The 26,829-nt window shown below is 45.4% G+C and overlaps 1 protein-coding gene and 1 long non-coding RNA gene across 2 annotated transcripts; one reads left to right on the top strand and one right to left on the bottom strand.

The window, feature by feature from the left end:
* Window positions 1–1,618: 1,618 nt before the first annotated feature.
* LOC147912804 (uncharacterized) lies at window positions 1,619–6,759 on the bottom strand. Its single transcript, XR_015549433.1, has 2 exons — window positions 6,109–6,759; window positions 1,619–3,352 (listed from the first exon to the last, which is right to left on the bottom strand). It is a non-coding gene; the product is annotated as an uncharacterized LOC147912804 (long non-coding RNA).
* Window positions 6,760–6,781: 22 nt separating this feature from the next.
* Window positions 6,782–17,725, top strand: LOC101397963 (sialic acid-binding Ig-like lectin 8). Its single transcript, XM_087421265.1, has 7 exons — window positions 6,782–7,629; window positions 7,839–8,117; window positions 8,348–8,395; window positions 9,176–9,220; window positions 10,085–10,181; window positions 10,517–10,613; window positions 16,164–17,725. Exons 1-7 carry the CDS (start codon window positions 7,197–7,199, stop codon window positions 16,350–16,352), a joined length of 1,188 nt encoding a protein of 395 aa, XP_087277391.1. The 5' UTR covers window positions 6,782–7,196; the 3' UTR covers window positions 16,353–17,725.
* Window positions 17,726–26,829: the final 9,104 nt, after the last annotated feature.

The raw sequence follows: 26,829 nt of genomic DNA, 5'->3' as shown, positions 1-26,829 counted from the left end.
GGGTTTTCAGCACTTATTTTCCACCTTTAGCCATGCTCTTCCCTATGACTCTATTTCTCAGAGACGATCTCTCTCCATGTTCTTGCCCAGTAGAAGGAATGCAGAACTAATCATTATCTAGATAGACTTATTTTGTTGGAAAGGACCTAGAAGAGGCAAAAAATCATAAAAAAGAGAAAAGTTATGGTATATTGGTACCACCAGGTACCAAGACCTCTTATAAAGCCACAGTAATTAAGGTCATGTGGGGCTGTTTTAGGATAGACCAATAAAGCAGGATAGAATGTTCAAATCAAACCTACACATATACATTTACTTGATTTATGGCAAGCGCAGTGGGAGAAATATGGCCCTTTTGATAAATAGTGCTGGATCCATTGGATATCCTCATGGGTAAAAATTAATCATAACACCTACATCACACAATACAGGAAAGTCCATTCCTAGTGGTTTGGATATCCAAATGTAAATAGGGAAACTTTGGATATTTTTTTAGAAAAAAAAGACCATCTGTCTATCTTTGTGGCTATGAAAGTATTTCTTAAACACGGTAAACATTTACTACCAATGACAGAAGAGGTTGATAAACTTGACTACGTTAGAATTAAGAAACTCTTCATAAAAGATGCCATGAAGAAGATATTGGTAATAAAAATCTCCAAGAGAGAACTTGTAGCAGAATATTTAAGTACCTGTGAAAATTGATAAGAAAAGGATCCACAACCCAATAGGAAATTGGGCAAAAGACTATAAGTCCTTCTCAGAGGAAGATGCTCAAAACCCCATGAGAATATGAGAAGTTCCTCAGTCTCATGAGTCATCAAGGAAATGCAAAATAAACCCACAATGAATTCCACTAATCTCCAGGATGATTAAAACGAAAGCAGACCAAAAATCTCATGAAGGATACAATTGGAAATATCAAGTATTGTCTAGAATTGAAATTACTGGAACTCTCATATACTCGTTATTGAAATGTAAATATTATAAACACTTTGGAAACTGTTTGGAAATACTTACTAAAACTGAATATGCACACACTCTATGACTGAGAAAGGTCACGCTACAAAATACACCCAACAAAAGTGCACATACATACATAAATCACCACTTTTGTAGCACCACTCTTCGTAAGAGATCCAGGATGGAAATAGCCCAAACGCCCATCAAAGACAGACAGATTATGGAGTGTGTGGCATATGCACACAATGGAATTCTTTCAGCAGTGAGAATGAATGAATCACTGATGTGTGGCTAGATCTCACAGCAAAAGACTGAGCAAAGTGGCCAGACACAGATGAACGCACACTGGAAGTTCCAAACTACGTAAAAATTAAAAACAAATAAAACTAATCGATGATAGTAGAAGTCATTACAGTGGTACTTTTTTTTCGGGTGGGCGTGACTAACTAGGAATGGACATTGGTGACGCTTCTTAATCTAGATAGTTATTCTGGGAATGTCATCATTAGGAAAATTGATGAAGCATGTCTTTATAATCAGAACTGCTTTCACTATGTATATTTGCTTCAATGTCTTTTACTTTAAAAACAATATATGAGGATACCTCACACAAATATATGCTGATTCATTTTAAAATTTAAATGACATCTAAAAATTATAAAAAATGTATATTTTACTGAAACCATCTCAGGACAAAGTGAAAAACCCAAATAGCCCTGTATCCATAAAGGAATTGATTCAGTGGGAAACATTATTTTCCAGGGAAAAATTTCAATGCCAAGTTCATCCGAATGTGCAGGGCAGAAAATATTTCAACTTTTCATAAGCACTTCCGAGTATGATAGTCACATCAGCCAGTATCACTTTTCGAAGTCTTTTGCTTTCTCTAGAACTATATTGAGTTCTGCAGAGTAGGGAAGTGGTGATGGCTGATCCCCAAGAACTTCCGCATCTCTGGCAGCTGTGGGTCTGAACTTGCACTTATGTGCACAATTACCATCCTGTTCTTATTCACTCACTTCCTGTTGTAGTTTACTCGTATTTTTCCCAAGCCATTCTTCCCATACTGAGGGACCCTGGTGACCAGACTGTCCCAGGGTAGTGGCTGGCATTTATTGTTCAAAAGATGCTTCTGTTGTTGGTAGTGCTGCTGCAGTCCATGCTGTGGGAAGATGAGAGGACCAGGAGCCAGAGGGGTCCAGGGTGGAGAGCGAGGGTGGAGTCTGATTCTCTTACTCATGTTTATTACATGAAACACAGTTACAAAATGAGAAACTGTTCCTGAATGTGACAGGAAGGGTAAATCCCAGAAAAGAAGTCTTTTCTCCATCCAAGTTAATGGGAGGCCCACAGGCCCCTGGGAGGCTCCAACACAGAGCGTCCCCCTCCAGAAAAAGACGTCAGCCCCTTTCTCTTCCCTAGCCAACCTAAACTCATGAGATGCATTTCCCAGGAATGCTGGGATCCAGTCACTCTGGAAATCTGACTTCTGAGAAGGAGACCCCACCTTGGAAATTTACCCTGGAACATTTCTCTGGAAATTTGACCTGCACTGTTTTCTCTTCTATTCAGTGCCTCAAAGGATTGGATGGTGCCCACCCCCATTTGGGAGGGAAATCTCTTTTACTGAGTTCACCACGTTAAAAGCCAGTCTCATCTGGAAACACTCTCACAGGAACATGCACAAATAATATTTAACCTGGGCATTCCACAGCCCAGTCAAGTTGACGCATAAAATTAGCCATCATACTGGCCTCGGAGGCTAATGGTGAGCATACACACACAGAAAGATAGACAGACTCACAGCTGGGCACTGGGCGTTCTGAATACTGAGATGGGCCATTTCTTGCCCTTTGCCCTGGGGAAGATGGGGCTCCTTTGAATAGGCAAATGGCCCTAGTTGTCAGGTCAAAGAGATCCTGGGACAACGTCTTAGTAGGAGAGAAATACTAGGGATGCTCTTCTCCTGAATCCTTTGCCCGTCACTGTAAATGACTCTCTGGACCACCTGTGTCCACCTGGGGCACCAATCCATGTACTAAGGCTTGGTGCTCCTTGTCCTCTGAAATCCAGCCGGTGGCTTTCCGCTACCCCTCCCTGCCTCCCAGCAGTTGAGCAGCTGTTACGCCACACCAGCAGGGTGAGCCAAACATCATGGATGATGTGCAAGGGCTTCATAGCACCTCCGCCTCCACTGACCCTCAGAGCCCTGTGGCGGCAGCTTCAACTTCTCCCTTTTGTGGCCAACTTTAACCTGGAAGCAACGAGGGAATGGGATGATGGGAAACGTTGTTCTAGCTTGGCAAATCCTCCACGGATATGTTCCAGCTTGACAAATCCTCCACGGGTAGGTTCACTGAAGCTTTCAAATACCCGTTTAAAAGTCATCCTTTAAATATAGCAAATGGAAAAATCCGTCAGGTGAGTAAACTTTCAACTTAACCTTTTCCTTATTAGCTATGATTTGCCTGGCTGCTGTTTAGTGATCTCACCCTGCACATCAAATCAACCTAAAACACAGTGGCTCAAGCAATAATTTTATTGTATTGTTTATTATTTATTCTCATTGTTCTGTAAATGGGCCAGAGCCCAGCTGGGCAGTTTCACCCCTAGATTTGCCTCGGGCTCTTTCAGGCAGTCGCATTGGGGTGGTGGCAGTGACTGGGGCTGAATATCTGACCCCTCAGTGTTGCTCTACGTACCATCTCTCTCCATCAGAGTCCCCGTGGTTGCTTACACAGATGCCCAGAAATCCATGACGCGGGAGTGGAACCTGCCAGGTTTTCTTAATGTCTGAGCCATGAGTCTCAGAACATCTTGTCCTCCACATTCTATTGGGCAAAGTGGACATGAGCCCCATTTAGGTTCACGGAGAGGAGATAATAATAACCAACTCCATCTTGTAAGGAGAGGAGCGCCATGTTTGTATGAAGGAGGGTCTGGATTGTTTGGGGTTGTCTTTGGTGACTAGTTGCTACAGCTACTCGTCTGTCTGAAGTTAAGCTGCCTCCTCCACTTGATGAGGGGAACATCCCTCTCTGTTAGGGATGTAGGGAAAATGAAATGGGAAGAGATATGCAAAGGTGCAGGACAAATCCTTCACCTTCCCTGCCCTTGGACCGGTGACCACAGCCTGACATTGTTCATAGGACATTCCTGAGGGTGGACAGAAAGAAAAGGTGGAGAAGCAGAGGAATTTCCCCCTGTCTAGTGTCTCCTCCCAGGTAGACCTGAGCCCTCCCCAGCACATCTGATGTCTTGACCCTCCTGACTCCAAATATAAGGTCCCTGTGCTGTGTGAGCAGGCCCCTCCACAGAGCTGCAGACATCTCCCAAGTCAGCTCTGAATCAGCACCACGGAAAGCACCGTTGCCTTTTCCTAAGGAATGCCCAGGAGCCAGGTAAGTCCTGGGCAGAAGGAGCACCCCCTATGTGTGGTGGTCTAAGGTCGGCTGGGGCAAAGATTTGGTTGGGCACATTCAGAACACATAACTTGGTAGCTGGCAGAAGATCACCAGCACAGTATGGGAGTGAGGGGTATTGAGAAGATAATATCTGCGAGTCTGGCAACTCCCAGGGTACCAGCATCATCTGCGGAATTTACATCCCTCTTGACCCCCTGCGAGTCTCTACCATGTCTACTTGGCCCAGTCCTCCCGGAGACCCCCCTTCAGTCCAGACGAGCAAGAGCTCCACCCACCCCATGTGTGCTTCCCCATCACAGCCACGTTGCCTATGGCACCAGAATTATCAGGTAACCTGTCTCCCTACCAGATGGTGCTCTCCTCAAAGGCAAGGGCTAGACCTGTCATATTCACCCCTCTTACTAGCAATGTGAAGGCATGATTTACATGACTGTTGAATGAATAAATGAACAAATGAATTAAATCTCCTTCCTCCCCTCTTGGGTTGAGTTGAAAATTCTTCTCTTCCAGATTAACTTAAACTTCTTGCCTCTCTGCCAAGGAAAGCTAGGCTGACAAAGATTGATGAAGTGGCTCAAGGTGCAGAGAATAGTGCATGAGACAGGGCACCTGTGTGATTTGGCCAACTGACTTGCTTACTCTGGACTTCGGGTTTTCTGCTGCAAAATGGAGAAGTAAAGCTAGACGATCCCCTCAGCTCTGATGGCCCGTGGGTTATACTTCCTCTTTTGCACACAGTTAGTTTTTTCCCTATGTCTCTCCTTCCCATTCTTCTGCTTTTCTTTGCAAATTGCGAACAATGGGAACAGGATCGGCGTGGCCACACCCTTCTGAGCACAGATGCTGCAGCTGCCCCTGCAGGGAGAGAGTGAGTGGCCAGCACAGGGGCCCAGGAGGGGGAGGGGTCTGCAGGATGAGATTCCAACTGAAAATGCAGGAAATGGTGATGGTGTGGGAGTGTCTATGCAGGCTCCAACCCCGCAGCTTCCTTCTCCATGATCACAGCACTGACTCTACTCCAGGTTTTGGGTGATACTTCTGGGAAGGGGATAATATGGGATGGGCAGCTTCATGAAGTCAAATAGAAGAAAGACTGTAATTTTTCTATGTATACAAAGTCTTAAGAAACACGTGAAAAGCCATGGTGTTAAAGGCAGCATGTTCAGATGATAAACCACAGAGCAAAGCAAGGAAATAAATGACATTACAGTGAGGCTGGGGCTCCCTGTGGGGAGTGTGGTGTGGTGATGGGGAAGGGGATCTAGGGGGGAGGTCCTGGGTGCTCCTAACCTTCTACTTCTTGGAGGGTGTTCATTTTTTTTTTTTTTGTGAGGAAGATCAACCCTGAGCTAACATCGATGCCAATCCTCCTCTTTTTCTTTTTTTTATATTTTTGCTGAGGAAGACTGGCCCTTGGCTAACATGCATGCCCATATTCCTCTACTTTATATGGGACGTGGACACAGCATGCCCTGACAAGCAGTGCATCAGTGCGCTCCTGCGATCTGTGTGTGAGCACTTAACTACTACGCCACGGGGCCAGCCCCGGTTGTTCATTTTTTGAGGAATGACTGAGCTGTTCTTGTGGGGGCACTTACTTGTATGTGCCTTACATTTCCCAAAAAAACCTTTCCAGAAAACTGACTTGCGTCTGGACAGTCACCACCTCCCAAGACTCCCATCAGTTCCTCAAAGCCCCCACCACACTGTTAAACCTAACCTTCTGTGAATTCAGGAGCATGCTTCTTCTCTCATGAAATCTTCATCATCCTTGAAGGTGGACGACCCCCAGGCTGGCGTTCCTTGCTGTGTGTCTCCCACATACCCAGATTCTGAGAGCAGAGCTTGCTTAGGCAAAGACCCAGAGGTGGACAGATCTTGCCATGCTCTGGAGCAATGAGGAGGAGCACGGCCCCTTGAGACACCAGTGATGAAGAAATCCGTTCTGGTGCGGATACTGTCTCTATAAAGGGGGAAGTTTCTATCCCTTTCGAAATTTGCCCCTTCCCTCCTGCACTTTCTTCGCTTCCAAACCCCACTCTACAGAGAATCACAGCCCCGGTTTCCAGGGGTCCTGTGGGCTGGGCTCCCCTCGACATCCTTAGCTGTGTTAACACACAGAATCCTGGCCTCCACCGCCTGAGTGTCCCCCCCGCCCAGTCCTCCTGAGACACAACCCCCAACTTTGAGGGTTGTCGACATCACACACTGCCTGTGTGTCACCCATTGCATCCTCTGTCACAGGGAGTTCCAGCTGCCTGGACACCTGTTGTCTCCCCACTGGACAGTGACTCAGGGCTGTGTCCAGGGCTGGTGTGTGACCTCGTGAGCAGAGAGGGGATGCCCACCATGGTGATGCTGAGGGACGGAGGTCAGTCGACCTCCTTCATATCTTGGTTCCCTGAGTCCCACCCCGCACTGGACCAACCTCCACAGACAGACTCAGGGGGTCTGGTCAGAACGCACCAATTTTCACTTGGCGGAAAACGATCCCTGAGGGAAAGGACATTGACAGGGAGGCAGCAGACGGGGCTCAGGCCCTGCATGGGCTGTGAATTTGGGTGAGCCTCTCACCTTCCCTGGCCCGTGGTCCCTGGGAGTGGACGTGGTTGGTGGATGGTTGACTCCATGGGCTGTCCCGGCCCTGATACTGTCTGGGTGTGAAGTTCCTCCTCTGAGGAGGGTAACTCTTCTGACCTCACCCTCATCTTCCTGTTAAAGTCTCCTCAAGTCTGCAACTTTTAGTTCCTGAGAAAGAACCCCGGGAAACAGATTTTCTTGGGGAACCTGGCACTGCCAACACCAGACATGCTGCTGCTGCTGCTGCTGGCCCTGCTGTGGTGGAGGGAGGGGGCCGAGGGATGGGGGAAGCTGGAAGAGGGTTATCAGCTGCAAGTGCAGGAGTCAGTGACGGTGCAGGAGGGCCTGTGTGTGTTTGTGCCCTGCTCCTTCCCCTATCCTTGGAGTCACTGGAGCAGCTCTACCCCAGCTCGTGGCTACTGGTTCCGGGAAGGGGCCAGAGTAGGCCAGGATGCTCCTGTGGCCACAAACAGCCCATATCCAGGAGTACAGAAGGAGACCCGGGGCCGATTCCGCCTTCTTTGGGACCCCCAGAGATACAACTGCTCCCTGGACATCAGAAACGCCAGGAGGATAGATGCCGGGAAATACTTTTTTCGAGTGGAGAGAGGAAATGTGAAACATTCTTACACAAGTAACCAGCTCTCTGTGCATGTGACGGGTAAGGCGCTGGCTCCAGGAATCACCACAGGGGAAGGACATGGGGGTCCCAGGGCAGAGCAGGCAGGGGACTTTCCAACCTGGGAGGGGCTTGCAGGTAAAACAGGTCAGGAGTCCAAGGGAAGAGCTGGACCAAAGCCTGAGGCTTCTCTCAGGGCTGCTCCTCAGATTCTCCCTCCTGATCCCTGTGTCTCCCCATCTCCTCACCAGCCCTGACCCACACACCCGACATCTTCATCCCGGAGACCCTGGAGTCTGGCCACCCCAGGAACCTGACCTGCTCTGTGCCCTGGGCCTGTGAGCAAGACACGCCCCCCATCTTCTCCTGGATGTCGGCGGCCCTCACCTCCCTGGGCCCCAGGACCCGCTTCTCCTCGGTGCTCACCCTCACCCCACGGCCCCAGGACCATGGCACCAACCTCACGTGTCAGGTGAAGTTCCCCACAACTGGTCTAACTGTGGAAAGAACCATCCAGCTCAACGTCACCTGTGAGTGCTGGGCCAGGACGCCCAGGTCCCTGATGGAGTCCTGAGGGCAGTGGGGATGGGGGTGTCAGGGTCTCAGACATTGGTGGGGGGGTCTCAGAATCCACACTGGGAGCAGGTCAGGAGGACTCGTGCCTCCACCCTTCCCCCATTTGTACAGCTCCTGGGGACAAGGACCTATGTCCACCCAGCCCTCACCACTGATGCGGGGCCTCCTTGTCTTTCTGTGCCAGACTCTCCACAGAACTTGACCGTCACTGTCTTCCCAGGAAACAGCACAGGTAGGAAGGAGCTGTGGGCATCTGTCCACATCAGCCCCGTCATACCCCTCAGACTTCTCCAACTGCCTTCTCAGCTCCACAAGGAGAACAGAGCAACATTCACACAGCAGAGCCCATCTCTTGAGGCTCCTTATCACCCATCTCCTGAAGACTCCTCCAGTCTCATCTTTTTATTTTCCCTAACATCTGTTTAGGTATTTTGAACAGGTAATATATTCACATGGTCTAAAATTCACAATGAACAGCAGAGTCTGTCCTCAGATGCCCCGTCCACTCCCAGGAAGTGACCAGTGTCCATAGGGTGCTCTGGGCCTTGGTTTCTTCACCTAAACGATCTTATGGGTCATTTGATGTCAGTAGTGCAGACTGTCCTCATTGTTCTCCATGACTGTGCCGTATTCCATGTCCTGGCTGGATTCTGATTTGTGTGCATCTTCTGTTAATGGAAAAATCATGGCATTTGTTTTTTTCTACTAACAGAAACCCTGAAATGAATACTCTTGTGTCTCCTTTGATGTGTGTGTGTGTCTGTGCGATAACTTCGTAAAAGCAGAATATGGCTGCTTCCTATGCTCTTTCTAATTTTGAGAGATATGGTCAAGTTGCTTTGCATGGAGGGTGGACAAGTGTACATTTCCACAACTGAGGGGTCAAAGTGTGCATTTCCTTGCACTTCAAACTGTATCTGCGTGTCTGTCCTCCTCACCAGGTCTCCTTCTGCATCCTTTTCCTTTCTCTCCATCTCTTTGCCTCTCTCACCCTCTGTCTCTTCTTCTCCAGCACCCACAGTCCTGAAGAACGGGTCATCTCTTTCAGTCCTGGAAGGTCAGTCACTGCACCTGGTCTGTGTTGTTGATAGCAACCCCCCAGCCACGCTGAGCTGGGCCCATGGGAGCGAGACCCTGAGCCCCTCACAGCCCTTGAACCCCGGGGTCCTAGAGCTGCCCTGGGTGGATTGGAGGCATGAAGGCAAATTTACCTGCCAAGCTCAGCACCCTCAGGGCTCCATGCACGTCTCCCTGAGCCTCTCTCTGCAGAGTGAGTGCACCCGTGGATGGGGGAGGGGCTGGAGGCGGAGGACAGCACCCACGCCACCCCACATTCCACCCAGCAGCCCCCTGAGCTTCAGAGGGGAGCTCAGCTCTGCTCTGTGCTGGGTTGTGAGGCCTGGAAATCCCCTGGGACTCAGGGTGTCACTGTCCATTTCCTGCCAGGCCAGGGCTGTGGGGTGGGTTGAGGGCTGGAGGGGGAGCCAGGGAAGGAGGTGGGTCTTGGAGGAGAGGGGCTGGGGTCTGGACAGGTGTGTCTCGGGACACAAGACCCTTTCTTCGGGGGTTGGGACGAAGGTCAGGTGAGTAAACCTCTCCTCTTCACCATAAAACTTAAGGAGAATGGAAAATCCTCAGGAATCAAGAGCAATAATATTGCAATAGAGTATTTAAAAAAGTATTTTAAAAATACAAAATAAACTCCACAAAGAACAAAATGACAACATTTTAATTAAAGATAGGCCGCAACTCAGCACTTCTATGCCTCACTCTCCTCACCCTAACCCCCACTCGCAGCCCCTGAACATGTTCTTGCTCATGGCAAAGTGGCCTGAACACAGAAGTGTGGGGCCCTACAGGGAGTGGGAGGAGAAGAGACCGAGTTCTCAGAGGGAAACACTAATAATCCAATCCTCTGCAGGAAAAGCGTGGCCTTTATCAGGAGTGGTGCTGGGGGCCGTGGGGGGAGCAGGTGCTACAGCCCTGCTCTTCCTGTCCTTCTGCGTCATCGTCATCATGTGAGCAGGGACCTGGGGAGGGAGGGAGAGCCCTGGGGTGGGAAGGGAAGGCAGCCACGGATCCCTGAAGCCAGAGCTGGGGGACTGGGTGGGTCCAGAGCCTGAAGCAAGGGCAGGAAGGAGACCCCTGGCACCTGGGTGAGTCTGTCACAAACCTCTGGCCCCAGTGTCCAGGAGGGGGGAGCCTGTTCTCAACCATGGGGTCTCTGGGACAGGGCCACCCCTCTCCCACCTCAGTCACCCCTCCAGCCCCTAAGAGAGAACAGAGGAGGGGTCAGTCTGCCCACTGCACCCTGAGCTGTCCAGACTGAAAGGCTCTTGATCTCTTCACTCAGAGTGAGGTCCCGAAGGAAGAAAGTGGCCAGGCCAGCAGAGGATGTGGCTGACGTGGGCATGGAGTGTGCAAACAGTGTCACGGGGTCAGTCTCTCAGGTGAGTTACTTGGACTTCTCTCCATCCAGCATTGTGCCTGGACACCTCTCCCAGGGTGACTCCCTAGATTATCCCGCTCAGTATGGCCAAAGTTCCTCTCCTCATCTCCTCCTCCTCATCCCTTCAAGTCGGATCCTCATCTTGCTGACAGCATGACAGCCCCTCCTCTTCCCTTCAGACCAGGCATGGAGGAATCACCTTCTCTCTATCCTCCCTTTCTTCTGCTACAGCCAAAAATTCACCACGTCTTGTCTACTTTCCTCCTAGAAACAGGTAGCACCAGTCTCCCTCTCTCCGTCTTGACCCCCGTCATTGCTCAGGCTTCAGGATCTCTTTCCTGGACGCCTCATCTCCCTGCTCCTCATCTCCCTTGCCCTACACAGAGCGATCATCTAAAAGCCGTCATTGTTCAGTTCGTCTGCGTTTGAACATCTGTTTGCCCCCATCACCTACAGCAGAGGCCGGCAAAGTATTTCTATCAAGGGCCAGAGAATAAATATTTTTTGCTTTTTGGGCCATAGAATCTCTGTTACAGCCACTTAACTCAGCTTTTGCAGCATGAATGCAGCCTTAGACCATAAGTAAATGAATGACCATGACTATGTTCCCATAAAACTTTATTTACAAACACAGGCGTTGGGCCGGATTGGACCCAGGGCTGTATGTAGTTTGCTGACCCCTGACCTAGAGAATAAAGCTCCAACTCCTCGGCCCACAGCCCTGCATATTCTGGCCTCTCAGCCCCTACGTCTCCAGAAGGCCCGGGGTTAGGGTGAGGACTGTGAGGCACTAGCTTGAGACACAAAACTTAGAAACGTGTCCAAAATCTCAACAATCGTGGTACTACTTTAAGGCAGTATTTTTTAAAAATCAAAATTAATGAAAAAAATCCACGATGAGTGAAATATCAAAAATCTAAATAATGGTTGGATGAGTATAATGAAGTTAGTTAATAATAATTTAAGATCATAACTTGGTCAAGAGATATTGTCACACGTGGCAGCATTCTCAGTTGAAAACGAGAGAGGCAGAGAAGGAGATTTTGACAATATTCTGTCTGTGTTTGCTTCCAGTAAAGGCATGGAATCAAAATTGTAGTAAATTCTCATTCGGGTCCACATAAAACCTTTGAAACTTACAATAATGTTTTAATACACAGCATTTTCAGGTTTTCAGTAATATTTCAATCATTTTAATGTTTTGAGAAAATTGACCATTAAAATACATAAAGTCACCTATATGGGGGCACACATTTTTTCCTCTGCCTCAGACTCCAGTTGTTCCAGAAGGACACTCTTACTAATCCTGGGTTATTTAAAGTATTGAATTTTGTTCTGCATGGGATTTTTTGCATTCGTTTTGATTTAAAAAATCTTGTATTCAAATACTCTTAATCTCAATTACTGAGGATTTTGGCTCCCATTTTAATTTTTCATTTTGGACGAGACCTTCACTTACCTCACCCTGATCCCAGCCCCACTGTCCAGGCCACTTCCTCTACTCCCCCCACCTCCCACTCACACTCCATCCACACTGGACTTTTCATCGTCATCAACCAGAACAAGGTTACTTGTGCCTCTGGGTCTCTGCATGGGCTCTTCCTCCTCTAAAGCTCTTCCCTCCCCGTTTCCACTCATTCATTCCTGTTCATCCTCCATGCTCCAATGGACATGTCACACTTTTCACTTATTTATTGCATTTGGAGTGTGACTGGGGGCTTTTGGAAGGTTTTGACAGCAGGGTAACATGCATCTTTTCATTCACCAATTCCTCCAGGAAATGTTATTGAGCACCTACTGAGTGACGAGGAGTGTAGGTGGCAGAGACTCATCATGAAAAATATCTAAAACCTTGGCTCAAGGAAGTTGTTTTCTAGACAGAGGGTGATAATCAAACTAGTAAAAAAAAAAAAAACCTAACCACAGATAAGTGAATAGAATGTGCAAGGTAGACGTGTGCTTTGGGGAAAATGCAGGGTACAGAGAATAGAGAGGGTTGAGGAGATGGCATGTGGAGCGCTCTTGGGATTTATTTATTTCTTGTAGTGAAAATTTCATAACAAATTGACCATCATAATGATTCTTAAGTGCACAGTTGTGAAACAGATCTCTAGAACATTTCCATCTTGCAAAACTGAAACTCTGTACCCGTTGACTACCCACTTCCCCTGCCACCCCAGCCCCTGCAAACGCCATTCTACTTTCTGTCTCCATGGGCTTGACTACTCTAGACACCCCATGTTAATGGAATCATGCAGTATTTGTCTTTTTGTGACTGGTTTATGTCACTTAGCATACTGTCCTCAAGGTTCATCTATGTTGTAGCATGTGACAGGATTTCCTTCATTTTAAATATCCCAATAGATTGAATAATATCGCAATCTATGTATACACCACATTTTCTTTATCCATCCATCCGTCACTGGATATCTGAGTTGCTTCCACTTCTTGGCTACTGTGAATAATGCTGCAGGGAACGTGAGTGTGCAAACGTCTCTTGGAGGTTCTGCTTTGGGTTCATTTGGATAAATACTCCTAGTGGAACTGCTGGATCATATGGCAATTCCATTTTTAATATTTTGAGAAACCTCCGTACTGTTTTCCAGAGTGGCTGCACCATTTTACATTCCCAGCAACAGTGCACAAGGGTTCAAATTTCTCTGTATCCTCACCAACACATGTTTTTTCTTTTTTCTATAGTGGTCATTCTAATGGGTGTGAGGTGATATCTCATTGTATTTTTGACTTGCACGTCTCCAATGATTAGTGATGTTGAGCATCATTCCATATTCTTATTGGCCATTTCTATATATTCTTTGGGGAAATGTCTAATTCAAGTTCTGTGCTCATTTTTTAACGGGTGTATTTTTGTGGTTGTTGTTGATTTGTGGGAGTTCTTTATATATTCTGGATGTTAACCCCTTATCTGTTACATGATTTGCAGATATTCTCTCCCATTCTGTAGGTTGGCTTGTGGTTTTGTTAGTGATGTTTGTACAAAGGCATGAAGGAGAATCAAGAGTTTGCAACTTGACTGTGTGATCTAAGAGCCCACCAGGCAAAGAGAACAGAAGGTGAAAACAGTCAGACACACAAGGCTGACCAGTGAGTGAGAAGCAGCAAGGACGTCCGAGTGATTACACAGAGGGAGGCAAGGCCAACAAGCAGGAAATGAGTTTGGGGAAGTCAGCGTGTGTGTACATCACATCTGCATACACAGGACACTGTGGGCATCTGGAGACTTTCAGGCAGAAGAGGAACCTGATCCCCTTTTCATTTTCACAGGATCCCTCTGGATGCTGTGCACAGAGAGACTCTGTGTGTCAGAGAAGTTAGAAAAGGGACTGGTGAATCATTCCAGGCAGGTGGTGATGGTGGCTGGAACCAGGATGGCATGAGGGTGTGGCTTGATAGGATTCTGGGTGAATTCTGAACTTAAGGCTACTGACAATTGTTAATGGATTGGGAGTGCTGTGTGAGTGACAGAAAGGGGTCAAGGATGACTCCTAGATTTCTGCACTAAGCAGCCGGAAAAATGGAGGCACCAATCACTGATGTGGAGATGATTGGAGGAAGAGATTTGGGGGAGAAAAGGAGAAGTTCAGTGTGAATATGTTGAGTTTTCTGTTTGTTTTGACAGGGAATGGGCATTTCAAGTATACCTTTGGATTAAAGTCTTTCCAGAGAGAAGGAGCTGGGGGTACAGATTTGGGAGTCATCAGCCTACTAGATGAGATGAAGCCAATGTAGTGGATGAGATCACGAAACAAAGTTGAAGAAGGAAAGAGTCCGGGGTTGCTCTGATATTTAGGGGCAGGGAGATGGGGAACATCCAGCCAGGGGGCTTCCAGCGACGTCAATGGATCCAGAAAGTGTGATGTCTTGTAATTAAGTCTAAAGGGGCTTTCCTTTAGGGCAGGTGTGCAGTCAGGTCACCTGCTGCTGCCAAGTCCAGAGAGGTGAGGACTGAAATATTGATTTCACCAGCAGAGGTCACCGGTGTGATTGATAACAGCAGTGTCAGTAAGTGGTTTGCGTGTGTGTGTGTGTGTGTGTGTGTGAATCTTAATTTGAACAATGAAGAGAATGGGAGGGGCAAAAATATTAACCATTTTGGTGAAGTGTTCTCTTATCGAGAGGAGCAGCAAAGAAGGATTCTCCTCAGGCAGCTCCTGTCACTCTCCTCCATGTGAGTCTGTGTTACTTTCTTGTTGCTGCTGTCATGAATCACCACAACTTCATTGGCTTCCAAAAACATCAATTTATTGTCTTACAGTTCTGGAGGTCACAAGTCCAAACTGGGTTTCACTGGACTAAAATGAAGGCATTGGCAGGCGGGGCTGAGTTCCTTCTGGAAGCTCCGGGGGGAAATGCATTTTCTTACCTTTTCCAGCCCCCTGAGGGCGTCTGCCTTCCTTGGTTCTTGGCTCCTCCCTCCCTCTTCAAGGCCAGAAGCACAGTGTCTTCAAATCTCTCTCTGCCTTCTCCTTTTGCTTGTCAAAGCTGTTGTGATTATATTGGGCTCTCTCAAATACTTCAGGAGAATCTCCATATCTCAATGTCCTTAATTTAATTCCATCTGCAAAGTCATTTTTGCCATGTAAGATAACACATTCAGAGTTTCCTAGGGATTAGGGCTTGGACATCTTTAGAGGCTGTTATTCTTCCTATCACAGCGACAAAATTTCTTTGACTAGCTTGTCATCCCACCAAACTGTGAGCTTCCCAAGGGCAGGTGCTATGCCTGCATCAAGGCTCTGTAATCCTCTCTTACTCACCCAGTTCCTGTCCATCATATCATAACTCACAATTAGATATTTATTTGCTTATCTCATATTTCACTGCATCCCTCAATTAAACAGTAAGCTGCAAGAGGTCAGGGTCTGTGTCTGCTGTGTCCACCATAGAACATCCAGCACCCAGCTCAGGGCCTCACACTGAGGGGGTCTCGGGCTTTGAGGTCAGCAGGAACTGGATTGGATCCTCATTTTCTTCAGGGGCCTTTTGTTTCTAGTGAGGAAGATCAGCCCTGAGCTAACATCTGATGCCAGTCCTCCTCTTTTTGCTGAGGAAGATTGGCCCTGGGCTAACGTCCGAGCCCATCTTCCTCTACATTCTATGTGGGACGCCACCCACAGCGTGGCTTGTTAAGTGGTGCATAGGTCCGTGCCGGGGATCTGAACCTGCATACCCAGGGGTGCCAAGCAGAGTGCCTGAATTTAACTGCTATGCTACCAGGCTGGTCCCTTCCTCAGGGACTTTGAGCATGCTGCTTACCTTGATCATTGCAGTTTTCATATGTATAAAATGGAGACAATGATAATATCTTCCTTATGGGGTTGTTGTGGGAAGTTCATGAGAACAGCAAGCACCCAATAAGGTGTTCTCTAAAGATTAAATATTCAAGGAAAGCATGAATAAAGGACATGTCAAGAAAAATGCATGTGGGATAAATAGATGAAGGAATACATGGGCTTCCCTCCTGGACACTTGCTGTCTTATCCTGTCCTTATTGTTCTGCTCTGACTCCCTTCTCTCTCCCTCCACTCAGGGTCCCCTGATTGAATCCCAGAAGGGAAGCTTCCCAGATCACCCTCCCCCAGATGTGGCTGCCCCCTGCTCAGGGGAGGACGAAGAGCTCCATTATGCATCTTTCAGCTATTGTGGCATGAAGCCTCGGGACCCACAGGAACAGGAGGCCACTGGTAGTGAGTACTCAGAGATCAAGATCCACAAGTGAGAAACTGCAGAGACTCAGCCCTGGCTTGAGGGATCATGGCTCCTGTGGTTCAAATAAAAGTCCTGGGCTGATTGCTGTAGAGTTAAAAATCCCTCTAAAGAGTGTAAAGAGCACAGACTTTGGAACCAAAGAGTTTTGAGTTTGAGTCCACACTCTGCCTCTTGACTAAGTAAGGACAGATCAACTCCTACCTCTCTGCCTCAGTTTCCTGCTGTCTGAAACCTGGATGAGAAGCCCCTCCTGCAAGTTCATAGTGAGAATTCTGGGAGTCAAATTCTATCACAGCACCTGCCACAAAGTGTATGCTGAACACGTGCTGAACCCTGATGCTTTGAACAGAAAAGTTCTGCTGGGAATTTCTCCTGACTCTGGAAGGGACCAGTGTCAGATCTCAGATCTTGCACACAGGTCCCTTCTCCTGCAGTGTCCTCCCACCAGGCCTTCATCTGCCTCTGTCTTTGAAAGCCGAGCTCCAGAGGTAAACTTCCGGGTTGAGATGGGAAAGCCAGGCAGCAGCTCATGGTCTCCCCTATAGAGACAAATCAAATGAATGAGGAAAGTTCCCAAATGCTCACATGACCATCTGATGAATGAAACAACATGATCCCCAAATTCTCCTACAGCACCCAGACGAAGACAGGAATGGATCACAGCAGTCACTTCATGAACTAGCTTCTATGGAAAGAAATCAAAGCATTGGATGAAGCTTTAAAAATTCCCTACAGATGGACCCCTGCCCCTTTATAACAGCAGCAAGAAACATAAGGCACCAAGGAACATTTTAAAAATTGAAACAGGCAATACCTCCATTCTGAAAAATACAGAATATTGCTGACAGAAATTAAAAAAGATCCACATGAATGAAGAAATATACCATGTTCATGGATGGGAAGACACAGTATTGTTAAGATGTCCGTTTTCTCCATATTGATTTCAAGTAATCCCAGTCAGCAGACATAAAGCTAGAGTCATCAAGAGAGTGTGGTGTGGACAGAACAGAGTCCATAAACGGACCCACACACTATACACAATCCACTGAACTACACACAGTCTATTCATCTAGGAAAGGAAGGACTTAGCAATTTGGTAGAACAAGTGGATTAAAGTTTGGAAAAAATGAACCTTATCAATGATACATTTGGTTTATATAATTTGAATCATGCAGTTTGTACTCATGTGTTTTTTTCATTCAGTATTGGTGTTTTTGAGATTCATCCATGCTGTTGTGAGTATGAGTATTTTGTTCCTTTATTGTTGAGTAAGATTCCAGTATATAACACTTGGTTTACCCCTTTTTCTGTTGATGCACATTTGGTTTGCTTCCATTTTTTGACTATTATGTATAAAGCTTCTGTGAATGTATTTGCACAAGACTGAGTGCAGGTGTGTTTTCATTTCTCTCAAGTGTTGGGGGGCAGGCCCGAGATGGAGACAATGAGGTCAGAGTCACATGTTGGGAGCTCGAGGGTCTCTGGGACTCCCCATGGAGACCAGCGTCAAGCAGGCAGCTGGAGAGATGGGTGGTCTGGAGCTCAAGAGGAAGGTAGGGACTGGAGATGGACAGCGGGTCCATCAGCGGGTCCAATAGTGCTGATAATGTTTGCCGTCTGTTGTGGGTCCAATTGTGTCCCCCCCAAAATGATATATTGATGTTCACACGCTTGGTACCTGTGAGTGTGATTTTATTTTGAGATGGGTCTTTGCAGATGTAATCAAGTTAATATGAGGTCAGACTGGATTGGTGGACCCTAAATCCAGTGACTGTTGTCCTTATACAAAGGGGGAAATTTGGACACAGACAATTGTGAGGAAGAAGGTCATGTGACAACAGAGGCAGAGATTGGAGTTGTGATGCTCCAAAGCAAGGAAGGCCAAAGATTGTCAGCAACCACTGGAAGCAGGAAGAGGGAAGGCAGGATTTTACCCTAGAGCCTTGTGAGGGAATGTGTCCCTGCTGAAACCTTGATTGTGGTCTTTCAGCCTCCACCACTGTCAGACAATACATTTCTGCTGTTTTAAGCCACCCAGTTTGTGGTAAGTAGTCACAGCAGCCCTAGGGAACTAACACATTTGCTCAATATCTACTGTGAACCAATTCCTCAAGTGTTCTGTCTCATTCAACCCTCACAGTGACACTGAGAGTGTCAACCCTGTCCCTGTGTTACAGAGGAGGCTTGGGTGAGCTGCTCAAAGCCACACAGGCCAACAAGTGGAGGGACCAGATTGAATCCAAGTAGACCACCCAGAATCCACAATTGAGTCTCAATCAGTGTTCCCTGGGTATTTGCCTGTGCCCAGGCACTGCCCTACCTGCTTTGTGAGCATTCGAACAGTCAATCTGTTCCTAAGAGAAGTGAGAACCCAGAGCTGCTAACCTGGCTGTCCACACGTCCATAGATTTGAAAAGGGTCTCTCTCTCTTCCTCCTTCCCTCCCTCACTCCTTTTCTGCCTCTTTTTTCCCTTCTTTTTTTCCCTTGTTTCTTCCTCCCTCCATCCCCAGCTTTGTCCTGGAGGAGGGAGAAACAGCATTGCCCTCTCTTCTTTATCAGTCTGTGCCCACCTCTGAGGTCCTGCCTCGACAATGTTTCCTCACTGCCCTCTACCAAGAGCTAGTCTATGCCTGATGTGTGATACTGGGTGAAGATATTTTTGTCTATTTTGTTCACCAAGAACAATACTTGATACATAATAAGCTCCCGATAAAAATTTTAACAATTAAAAAAAATGGTGTACTTGGAAAAGCTCTTTCCCCAGCCCAGGTCTTTGTTCTAACCCCAGCACTTTCCTAACTGTCCTCATGTTGTCTATAATAGCAGCTCAATGCTCTACATTCCATTACATGGTAAACCCATCAAGGCAAGGATTGTGTCTGTTCTAGTTTCCCCAGCAGTTCAGAAAATTTTATTCATAAGATACAGCCCAGAGAAACCTGTGAGTCAGGCTGATAGTCCAAAGGAGGCAAAGACAATCAAAGCGGAGAACCTAAATAAAGCATATCCTTTCTGACACACACACAAAACAACGAGAAAGAAATATAGAAGACTAATTAATTATCCAGAAAAACAAAATGGAACGACATAAAATCTTCCCTCCAATAGCATCAAAGTGAGACAGTAAACAAATGCCCAGAAAATAAGGAAGGAAGTATACAAAGATGGTCATCAAGTGTAGTTGGCTCTGGGAAGCGGGACCTGGTGTTGACTACGGTATAGACTGCACTGCGGGCACCAGGAAACCTCATGTGTGGGATGGAGTTTGACAAAGTAGATGTTCAATCAACAATCAAGGATGAGTGAAAGCCAACTGCTTTCTCCAAGATCTGGATCTACATATTTCGTTTAGGAGGTATAAATTATACCTGGCAAGGTCTTATGAGAAAACATTTAAAAAATTTCCTGTAATATAATAGTCAGTAAATAAGGATTATGAGTACTTCTCACTATTATAATAATTATTTTTTGAAACAGATGGCCCCTCCCCCAAGAGGTCCTGTCACTCCATTTCTCAACCTCTGTAAATAAGGCCCAATACTCTCCTGGAATCCTTCTCTCTTCAGGTCTCCATTGGTCTCTTCAATCTTAGGCCCAATTGTCTTTCATACAGCCTACCTGTTCTTAGTTCCCTTAGGCAATTAGGGACATTCAGACATGCACAAGTGTCTCTAAGGGTGAAGTAGGAAGCAGAGAGCACATAAGAGAACCCCAAGCCCCTGAAGAGAGGGTTCCAGTTCCCAAGTCCTTTTCTCTTATGCATGGCAATTATTCTCACCACTCCAGGTTATATGGCTACCTTTGGGTTTGAGACTTGGACCCCACGCTTGAGGGGTTAGACTCCTTCAGACTGGGTGATTTTTGAGCACAGAAACTGGCCCTAGTTAAGCACCACGGACAGCATCATTCCACTGTTGGGAGACCACCAGGTCTACAATCTCTCTTAGGAGAACAGACAGCCGCTTGTGTGCTGAGCCACCTTCATTGCATCCCACACCAATTAGTTCCAGACTAGGCTGGAAGGAGAAGAGAGTTCACTATGTCACAGCATATAAAGTATTTGGACGCACACCTCATTTTTAGGTCATCACCCCACAATCTTGGAAATTTGGCGTCAACCACTCTGGTGTATAATGTTTTCTGGAGTTCGTTTGATGATAGAAAACCATCGAACTCAATGTCTCCTATGAGTGTGGGGCCAGGACTCCTAGAACTCTGAATGCAATACGGACTCCAAGGAGGGTTCAGGGCTTGGGATACACACAGCCTGGTTTCTGGGGACCAGACTGAGGAGAAGGACAAGAGGGATTCCAGAACCCAGCTTAATTGTTGTTTCTGTGGCTGGAAAAGGAGGGGGGGACCAACACTCATTTCACCCTTCACCACTGAAAGGGGAACTACTACACTTCTGTCCCAGATACTCAATTCCCGTGGACACCAATGTCTTTCAAGAACATAGTACAGGTAAGATAGAATCCTTTTCTCTGGCACCAGTTGGGAGTGGGGTTTCTGCCACCCCAAAGCACAGCTGTATTCGCAAGTTCACATAATGTGAAGGATGAGGTCATACATGGGTTTTCGTCATTGCCCCACAGTCAGCTTCTGCCCATAAACCCTTCTGACCATAAAGAACTCAAGAGCTTCACTAATATTCCCTCACATATCACAAAATGAAGGCTTTCGGGCCAAGGGATGGGAGCATCAGAACCAAGTATTCAGAAGGCAGAGGACAGATAGGTCCTGGATCCCAGAGTTTCTCTGCGAAAGGGAGACTTCAAACACTCGTTCTTATGGAGTAAATGTGTCTCTAGTCAATGGATTATTAGTAATTTAATGGGAATTCTTCGACATAGGGAATAAATACAAGCTTTAGAACAGTAAAATCTTGGATTCAATCTTGGCTTCTCCACTTACTAAGGGGATGAATTGGAAATTTAGTCACTCTACTTCTGTGTTACTCAGTGTCCTGCTCTGCAAAGTGGGGAAATAATAAGCCCCATCTCACAAGAATGTTGTGATACACGTAAAGCACTTTATGCAGGTCCTGGTACAGGTGTGTGTCCATTGTGTGCTGGTTCCTTACTTCTTGAAAATGCAAGTTTCTGCTGGCAACTTAGCCTGATGCTACTTGTGACAAGTCCTGTCATGTATTAAATGAACACACGACATCTCAATCAAAGGAGCTAAAATGTCACCGGCAACATCCAATCCAGGAAATGAATAAAAAAAATCACACGATATACTTCTTAATGGGGTCAAGTGGACAGAGTCAGAAGTTTGTAATGTGGCACTGAAAATTTCCTGACCCTCTATAATTACCTCTTCTCCAGAAGCAGGAATATAAGGGGAAAATTTGGGCTGAAAGAATCCTGAGGATTATCACGAGATCTTCCAATAGGCACATATGTTCATTCATATGAGTGAAGAGACCTGAATAAAATCAACGAAAAGACTTCAAGGAGGAAACCACTCATATCATTGGGGGTGCATCTGAGGGTGGCCAGAGCTTACCATCTTCCATCACACTGCTCTGAGTTGGGGTTCAAAGAGAAACCCCAATGTAGGGTACACCTCTGGGCTGTTGGAGAGTTCCCTAGTGAAGGTTGGAGTGTCATAAAAGAGAGTCAAGTCCTGCACCCCAGGAGGTCTGTGCTGAATCCCATTTTAGTTTTACCCTCTTTGTCTCCCCTTTGCTTACATCAACCCCAGATGCTTAGGTGTCATGAAGTTGATTGAAAGCAACACCCACTCCCCACACTAGCTCAGAGTGCATGGGGAAGATACAATATTTGGCCACACTGTTTGTGTTAAGCATCAGAATATGAAAAATAATCACATGAACACTATGTAAACATACTACATCAGAAAAGGGGCAGAAACAAACAAGGCTGTACAATCCAAAGAACCCAGTTTGGAAGCAATTATAATGCAGGTACAGAAGAAGATTCCTTTCAGGTGTTTACAACACAGAAGTACTTAATAAGACACAATAGTGACTCATAAAAGCTCAAGAAAAATGTGAATAATTGTTAAATCTAGGTGATGGATTTATTGTTTTACTCTCTTTGGTACTTTTGAAAAAATAGTTAAATAAAAATTTGATGTTTTCCCAGTTCCCTCACTGAAGCATTTTGTTTCAGTTTGGGTAATTTCTATCGATCGGTCTGAAAATTTAAGGATACTTTCCTTGGTTTTGTCAAGTCTATTGAGTCCATCAAAGGTATTCTTTGCTTCTTTTATCATATTTTAAAAATTTCCTCCGTTTCCATTTATCTTTTTCTTACAATTTTCAGCTTCCTTTTGAAATTCTGCATATGATCGTGCATTTCACCCACCTTTTCACTAGAGATTTTAACCCAATTATCGTTATGTTAAATGTTCCCATCTGATAGTTGCAACATCTGGTCGTATCTGAGCTGGCTTATGTTGATTGCTTTGCCTCTTGATAGGCGGTTGCTATTTATACTTTTGTCCCCTTATAACTTTTTATTGAATTTTGGACATCATGTGTAGAAGAGTAGAGACTGAGATGAGCAGTGTTTATACCTGGAAGTGGGCATGCCACTTCTTCAGTTGGGATATTGGTGTTGAATTCTGAATCAACCCAGTCATAATTGAGCTGGATTTGGGTTTTGTGGTTTGTGTAGTTACCTTCAGTCATCAGAGCTTCAAATTCCTCTATCATTACTTAGGATTATATTTGGGTTCTGGAAGGGGTTTTTAATGTTTTATTTCCCCACTTTTAGCTTTGGTCTTCCCTTTGACCTTGTTTTTCAGAGAGGTTCTCCTTCCATGTTCTTGCCCAATAGATTGAATATGGTGCCAATCACTATCTAGAAAGTCTTAATTCGTTGGAACCGACCTAGAAGAGGCAAAAAAATAATCATGAAAAAGTCAAAAGTTGTAGTATATTCATACTGCAAGTCATCAAGACCTGTTATAACAGTACATTAATATAGGTCATGTGGGACTGTTACTAGGATAGACCAATAGAACAGAATAGAATATTCAGAATCAAACTTACACATATAAAATTACTTGATTTATGACAAGAGCTATACTTAGGTGCAGTGGGGAAAATATGTCCCTTTCAGAAACAGTGCTGGATCCATTGGATATGCATATGGGAAAATAAGAATGGTAGCCCACCTACATTACACAATACATGAAAATCACTACTAACTCTTGAGATATCTAAATGTAAATAGTAAAACTTCCCGTATTTTATTAAAAAAATCACCTGTGTATTCTTGAGGATATGCAAAGATTAATTAATAGGGCAAATATTTATTAATAATGAAAGAAAAGTTTGATAAACTTAACTACATTAGAATTAAGAAATTCTATTTCTAAAGATGCCATGAAGAAGATATTTGCAATAAAAATATCCAAGAAATAACTTTTATGCAGAGTATGTAAGTATCTTCTGAAAGTTGATAAGAAAAAGATAAAAAACCAAAGAGAAAAATTAGAAAACAGCTTAAACCCTTCACCGAGGAAGATGTTCAAATTCCCCATAAACATATGAGATGTTTCCTAATCTCATTAGTCAACAATGAAATGCAAATTAAACCCACAAGGAAATTCCACTTATCTTTAACATGGTTAAAATGAAAAGAAAACAAAACAAAAAAAAGAACAAGGAAATACCAAGTATAATCTAGAATTGAAACTGCTGGAACTCTCATATGCTCATGATTGGAATGTAAATTTTATAATTGCTTTGTAAAACTGTTTGGCAGTACCTACTGAAACTGAATATGCAAGTACCCCATTACTGAGAAATGCCACTCTAAAAATATACCCAACAAAATTGCGTATTTATAGCAAAAGACATGATTATAGCAGCACTCTTCAGAATAGTTCCAGTCTAGAAATAACCCAAACATCCATCAAAAGTCGATGGGTTATGTGGAGTGTGGTATTTGCACACAATGGAATTCCGTCAAGAGTGAAAATGAATTAACTGCTGACATGTGAGTAACTCTCACAACAAAAATGTTGAGCACAGGAAGCCAGACACAAAAGAACACATAATGGAAGATCTCAATTACTGAAAAATCGAAAACAGATAAAGCTAATCCATGATGATAGAAGTCATTACATTGGTTACTTTTTTGGGGGGATGGGGGAGGAATAACTAGGAATGGGTTTTGGTGGGGCTTCTTGATCAAGGTGGTTGTTCCAGGAAGGTCATCATTTTGAAAACTGATCAAGTGTATCTCTATAATCTGAACTGTTTTCTCTATGTATGTTTTGCTTCAATCATTTGATTTAAGAACAAAACAAGAGATACTTCAAGCAAATATATGCTAATCCATTTCAAGTTCAGATGAAATATAAAATAATAAGAAAAATATAATTTATGGAATCTGTCTCAAGAAGAAATGAAAAACTCAAATAGCCTTGAATCCATAGAGGAATTGATTCACTGGGAAACATTTTCCAGGGAAAAAATTCACTAGGAAGTTCTGAATGTGCAAATCAGAAATAACTGCAATTTTTAGTAAACCCCTCTGAGTATGAAAGTCGCATCAGCCAGTGTGACTTTTGCTTTCTCTAGACCTATATTGAGCCCTACAGAATAGGGAAGTTGTAATGGCTTATCTCAAAGAACCTCCTCATCTCTAGCAGCTGTGGGTCTGAAGTTGCAATTATGTGCACAATTACTATCCTGTTCATGTTCACTGGCTTCCTGTTGTGGTTTACTCTTGTTTTTCCCAAACTGTTCTTCCCATAGTAAGGGACTCTGGTGATCAGACTGTCCCAGGGAAGGACCTGGCATTTATGGTTCAATAGATGCTTCTACTGCTGGTAGTGCTGCTGCAGCCCATGCTGTAGGAAGGTGAGTGGACCAGGAGCCAGAGGAGTCCAGGGTGGGGAGTGAGGGAGGAGTCTGAGTCTCCTTCTCTCTAGCAGCTTTGGCTCAGGTCCAAAATATGACCTTGAGATGCAGGAACTGGTGACAGTGCAGGAGATATTGTGTGTCCTTGTGACCTGCACCATTTCCTACCCAAAATTCTACTGGATAGATTCTTACCCAGCTCATGGCTACTGGTGCCAAGATGGGGCCCCAGTCGTTGACAGGATGCCTCAGTGGCTACAAATGACCCCAACCAAGAAGTGCAGGAGAAGACTCAGGAATGATTCCACCTCACCTCCTTGGTGATCTTCAGACCTACAACTGCTCCCTAAACATCAGAGATGTACATAATGGAGACAAGAGGGCACATTTCTTTCAAGGGAAGAGAGGCTATTGCCTGAAATACAGTTACAAAATAACAAGCTGTTTCTGAATGTGACAGGCAGTTCCAGAAAAGGAGACTTTTCTTCTCCTCCAAGGTCATTGGAAGCCTTCAAGGACACTGGGAGGCTCCAGCAGAGGGAGTTCCCTCCCCAAACCAAGGTCAGCCCTTTTATCTTCCCTAGCCTTGACCCAAATACCTGAGATCAATGTCCCAGGGATGCTGGAATCCAGTTACCCTGGAAATCTGACCTGCATCACTTTTGTTCTCTACGGGCCCTCAATGGATTTGATGATGTCACCTCCATTGAGGAGAGCAATCTATTTACTGAGTTCAACAATTTTAATGCCAATTTTATCTGGAAGCACCGTCAGAGACGCACCCACAAATAACACTTTATTTGTGCATCCCATGTCCCAGTCAAGTTGACACACAAAATTGACCATCCCCATGGCCTGGGAGCCCAGTACTCAGGATATTCACACAGGCAGACAGACAGACAGACAGACACACAGCTGGGCATTGGGAACTGAGTACTGAGATGTGCTGTTTCCTGCACTTTGTTTGGAGGAAGATGGTGCTCCTATGAATAGGCAAATGGCCCTAGTTGTCAGGTCAAAGAGACCTGGGATAATGTCTTAGTATGCTCTTGTCCTGTATTTTGCATGTCACTGTAAACATCTCTCTGGGCAACCTATGTCCACCAGGATCACCAATCCATGTACTGAGGCTTGATGGGTCTTGTCCCTTGAATTCCATCCAGTGGCTTCCCCCACCACCCTCCTTGCCTCACAGCAGTTGAGCAGCTGCTGTGTCTCCCCAGCAAGATGAGTCAACAGATCAGGGATGATGTGTGACAGCTGCAAAAGCACCTGTCCCTCCACTGACGCTCAGAGCCTGATGGCTGCGTCTTCAACTTCTGCCCTCTCTGTGGGCCAACTTTAACCTGGAAACAAATAAGGAAGAGGATTCTGGGAAATGTAGTCCAGCCTGGCAAATCCTCCACAGGTATCTTCACAGAAGGCTTCAGATCACCCTCTTAAAGTCATCTTTTAAATACAGTCTGTCGAAAAATTTGTCAGGTTTACTCTTTCCTTATTAGCTATGAATTTTGTGGTTACTGTCTCATTCATCTTTTTCTGAAGATCAATCACTCTAAATCTCAGTGGCCCAAACAATCATTTTATTATATTTCATAGTGCTATAAATTGGCCAGAGCCTGGCTGGGTAGATTCATTCCT

The sequence above is a fragment of the Ceratotherium simum genome, chromosome 33 (assembly GCF_057802395.1).
Source record: "Ceratotherium simum simum isolate JZ-2026a chromosome 33, ASM5780239v1, whole genome shotgun sequence".
In the NCBI taxonomy this organism is placed as follows: domain Eukaryota; kingdom Metazoa; phylum Chordata; class Mammalia; order Perissodactyla; family Rhinocerotidae; genus Ceratotherium; species Ceratotherium simum.
This window is presented reverse-complemented; position numbering and strand designations above follow the sequence as displayed.

Excerpts from the sequence above, each read along its gene's own strand:
- LOC101397963 (XM_087421265.1), top strand. The coding sequence starts at position 7,197 with ATGCTGCTGCTGCTGCTGCTGGCCCTGCTGTGGTGGAGGGAGGGGGCC. Across the intron at positions 7,630-7,838 it reads GCTCTCTGTGCATGTGACGG|CCCTGACCCACACACCCGAC; the intron begins GTAAGGCGCTGG and ends TCTCCTCACCAG. Across the intron at positions 8,118-8,347 it reads CATCCAGCTCAACGTCACCT|ACTCTCCACAGAACTTGACC; the intron begins GTGAGTGCTGGG and ends TTTCTGTGCCAG.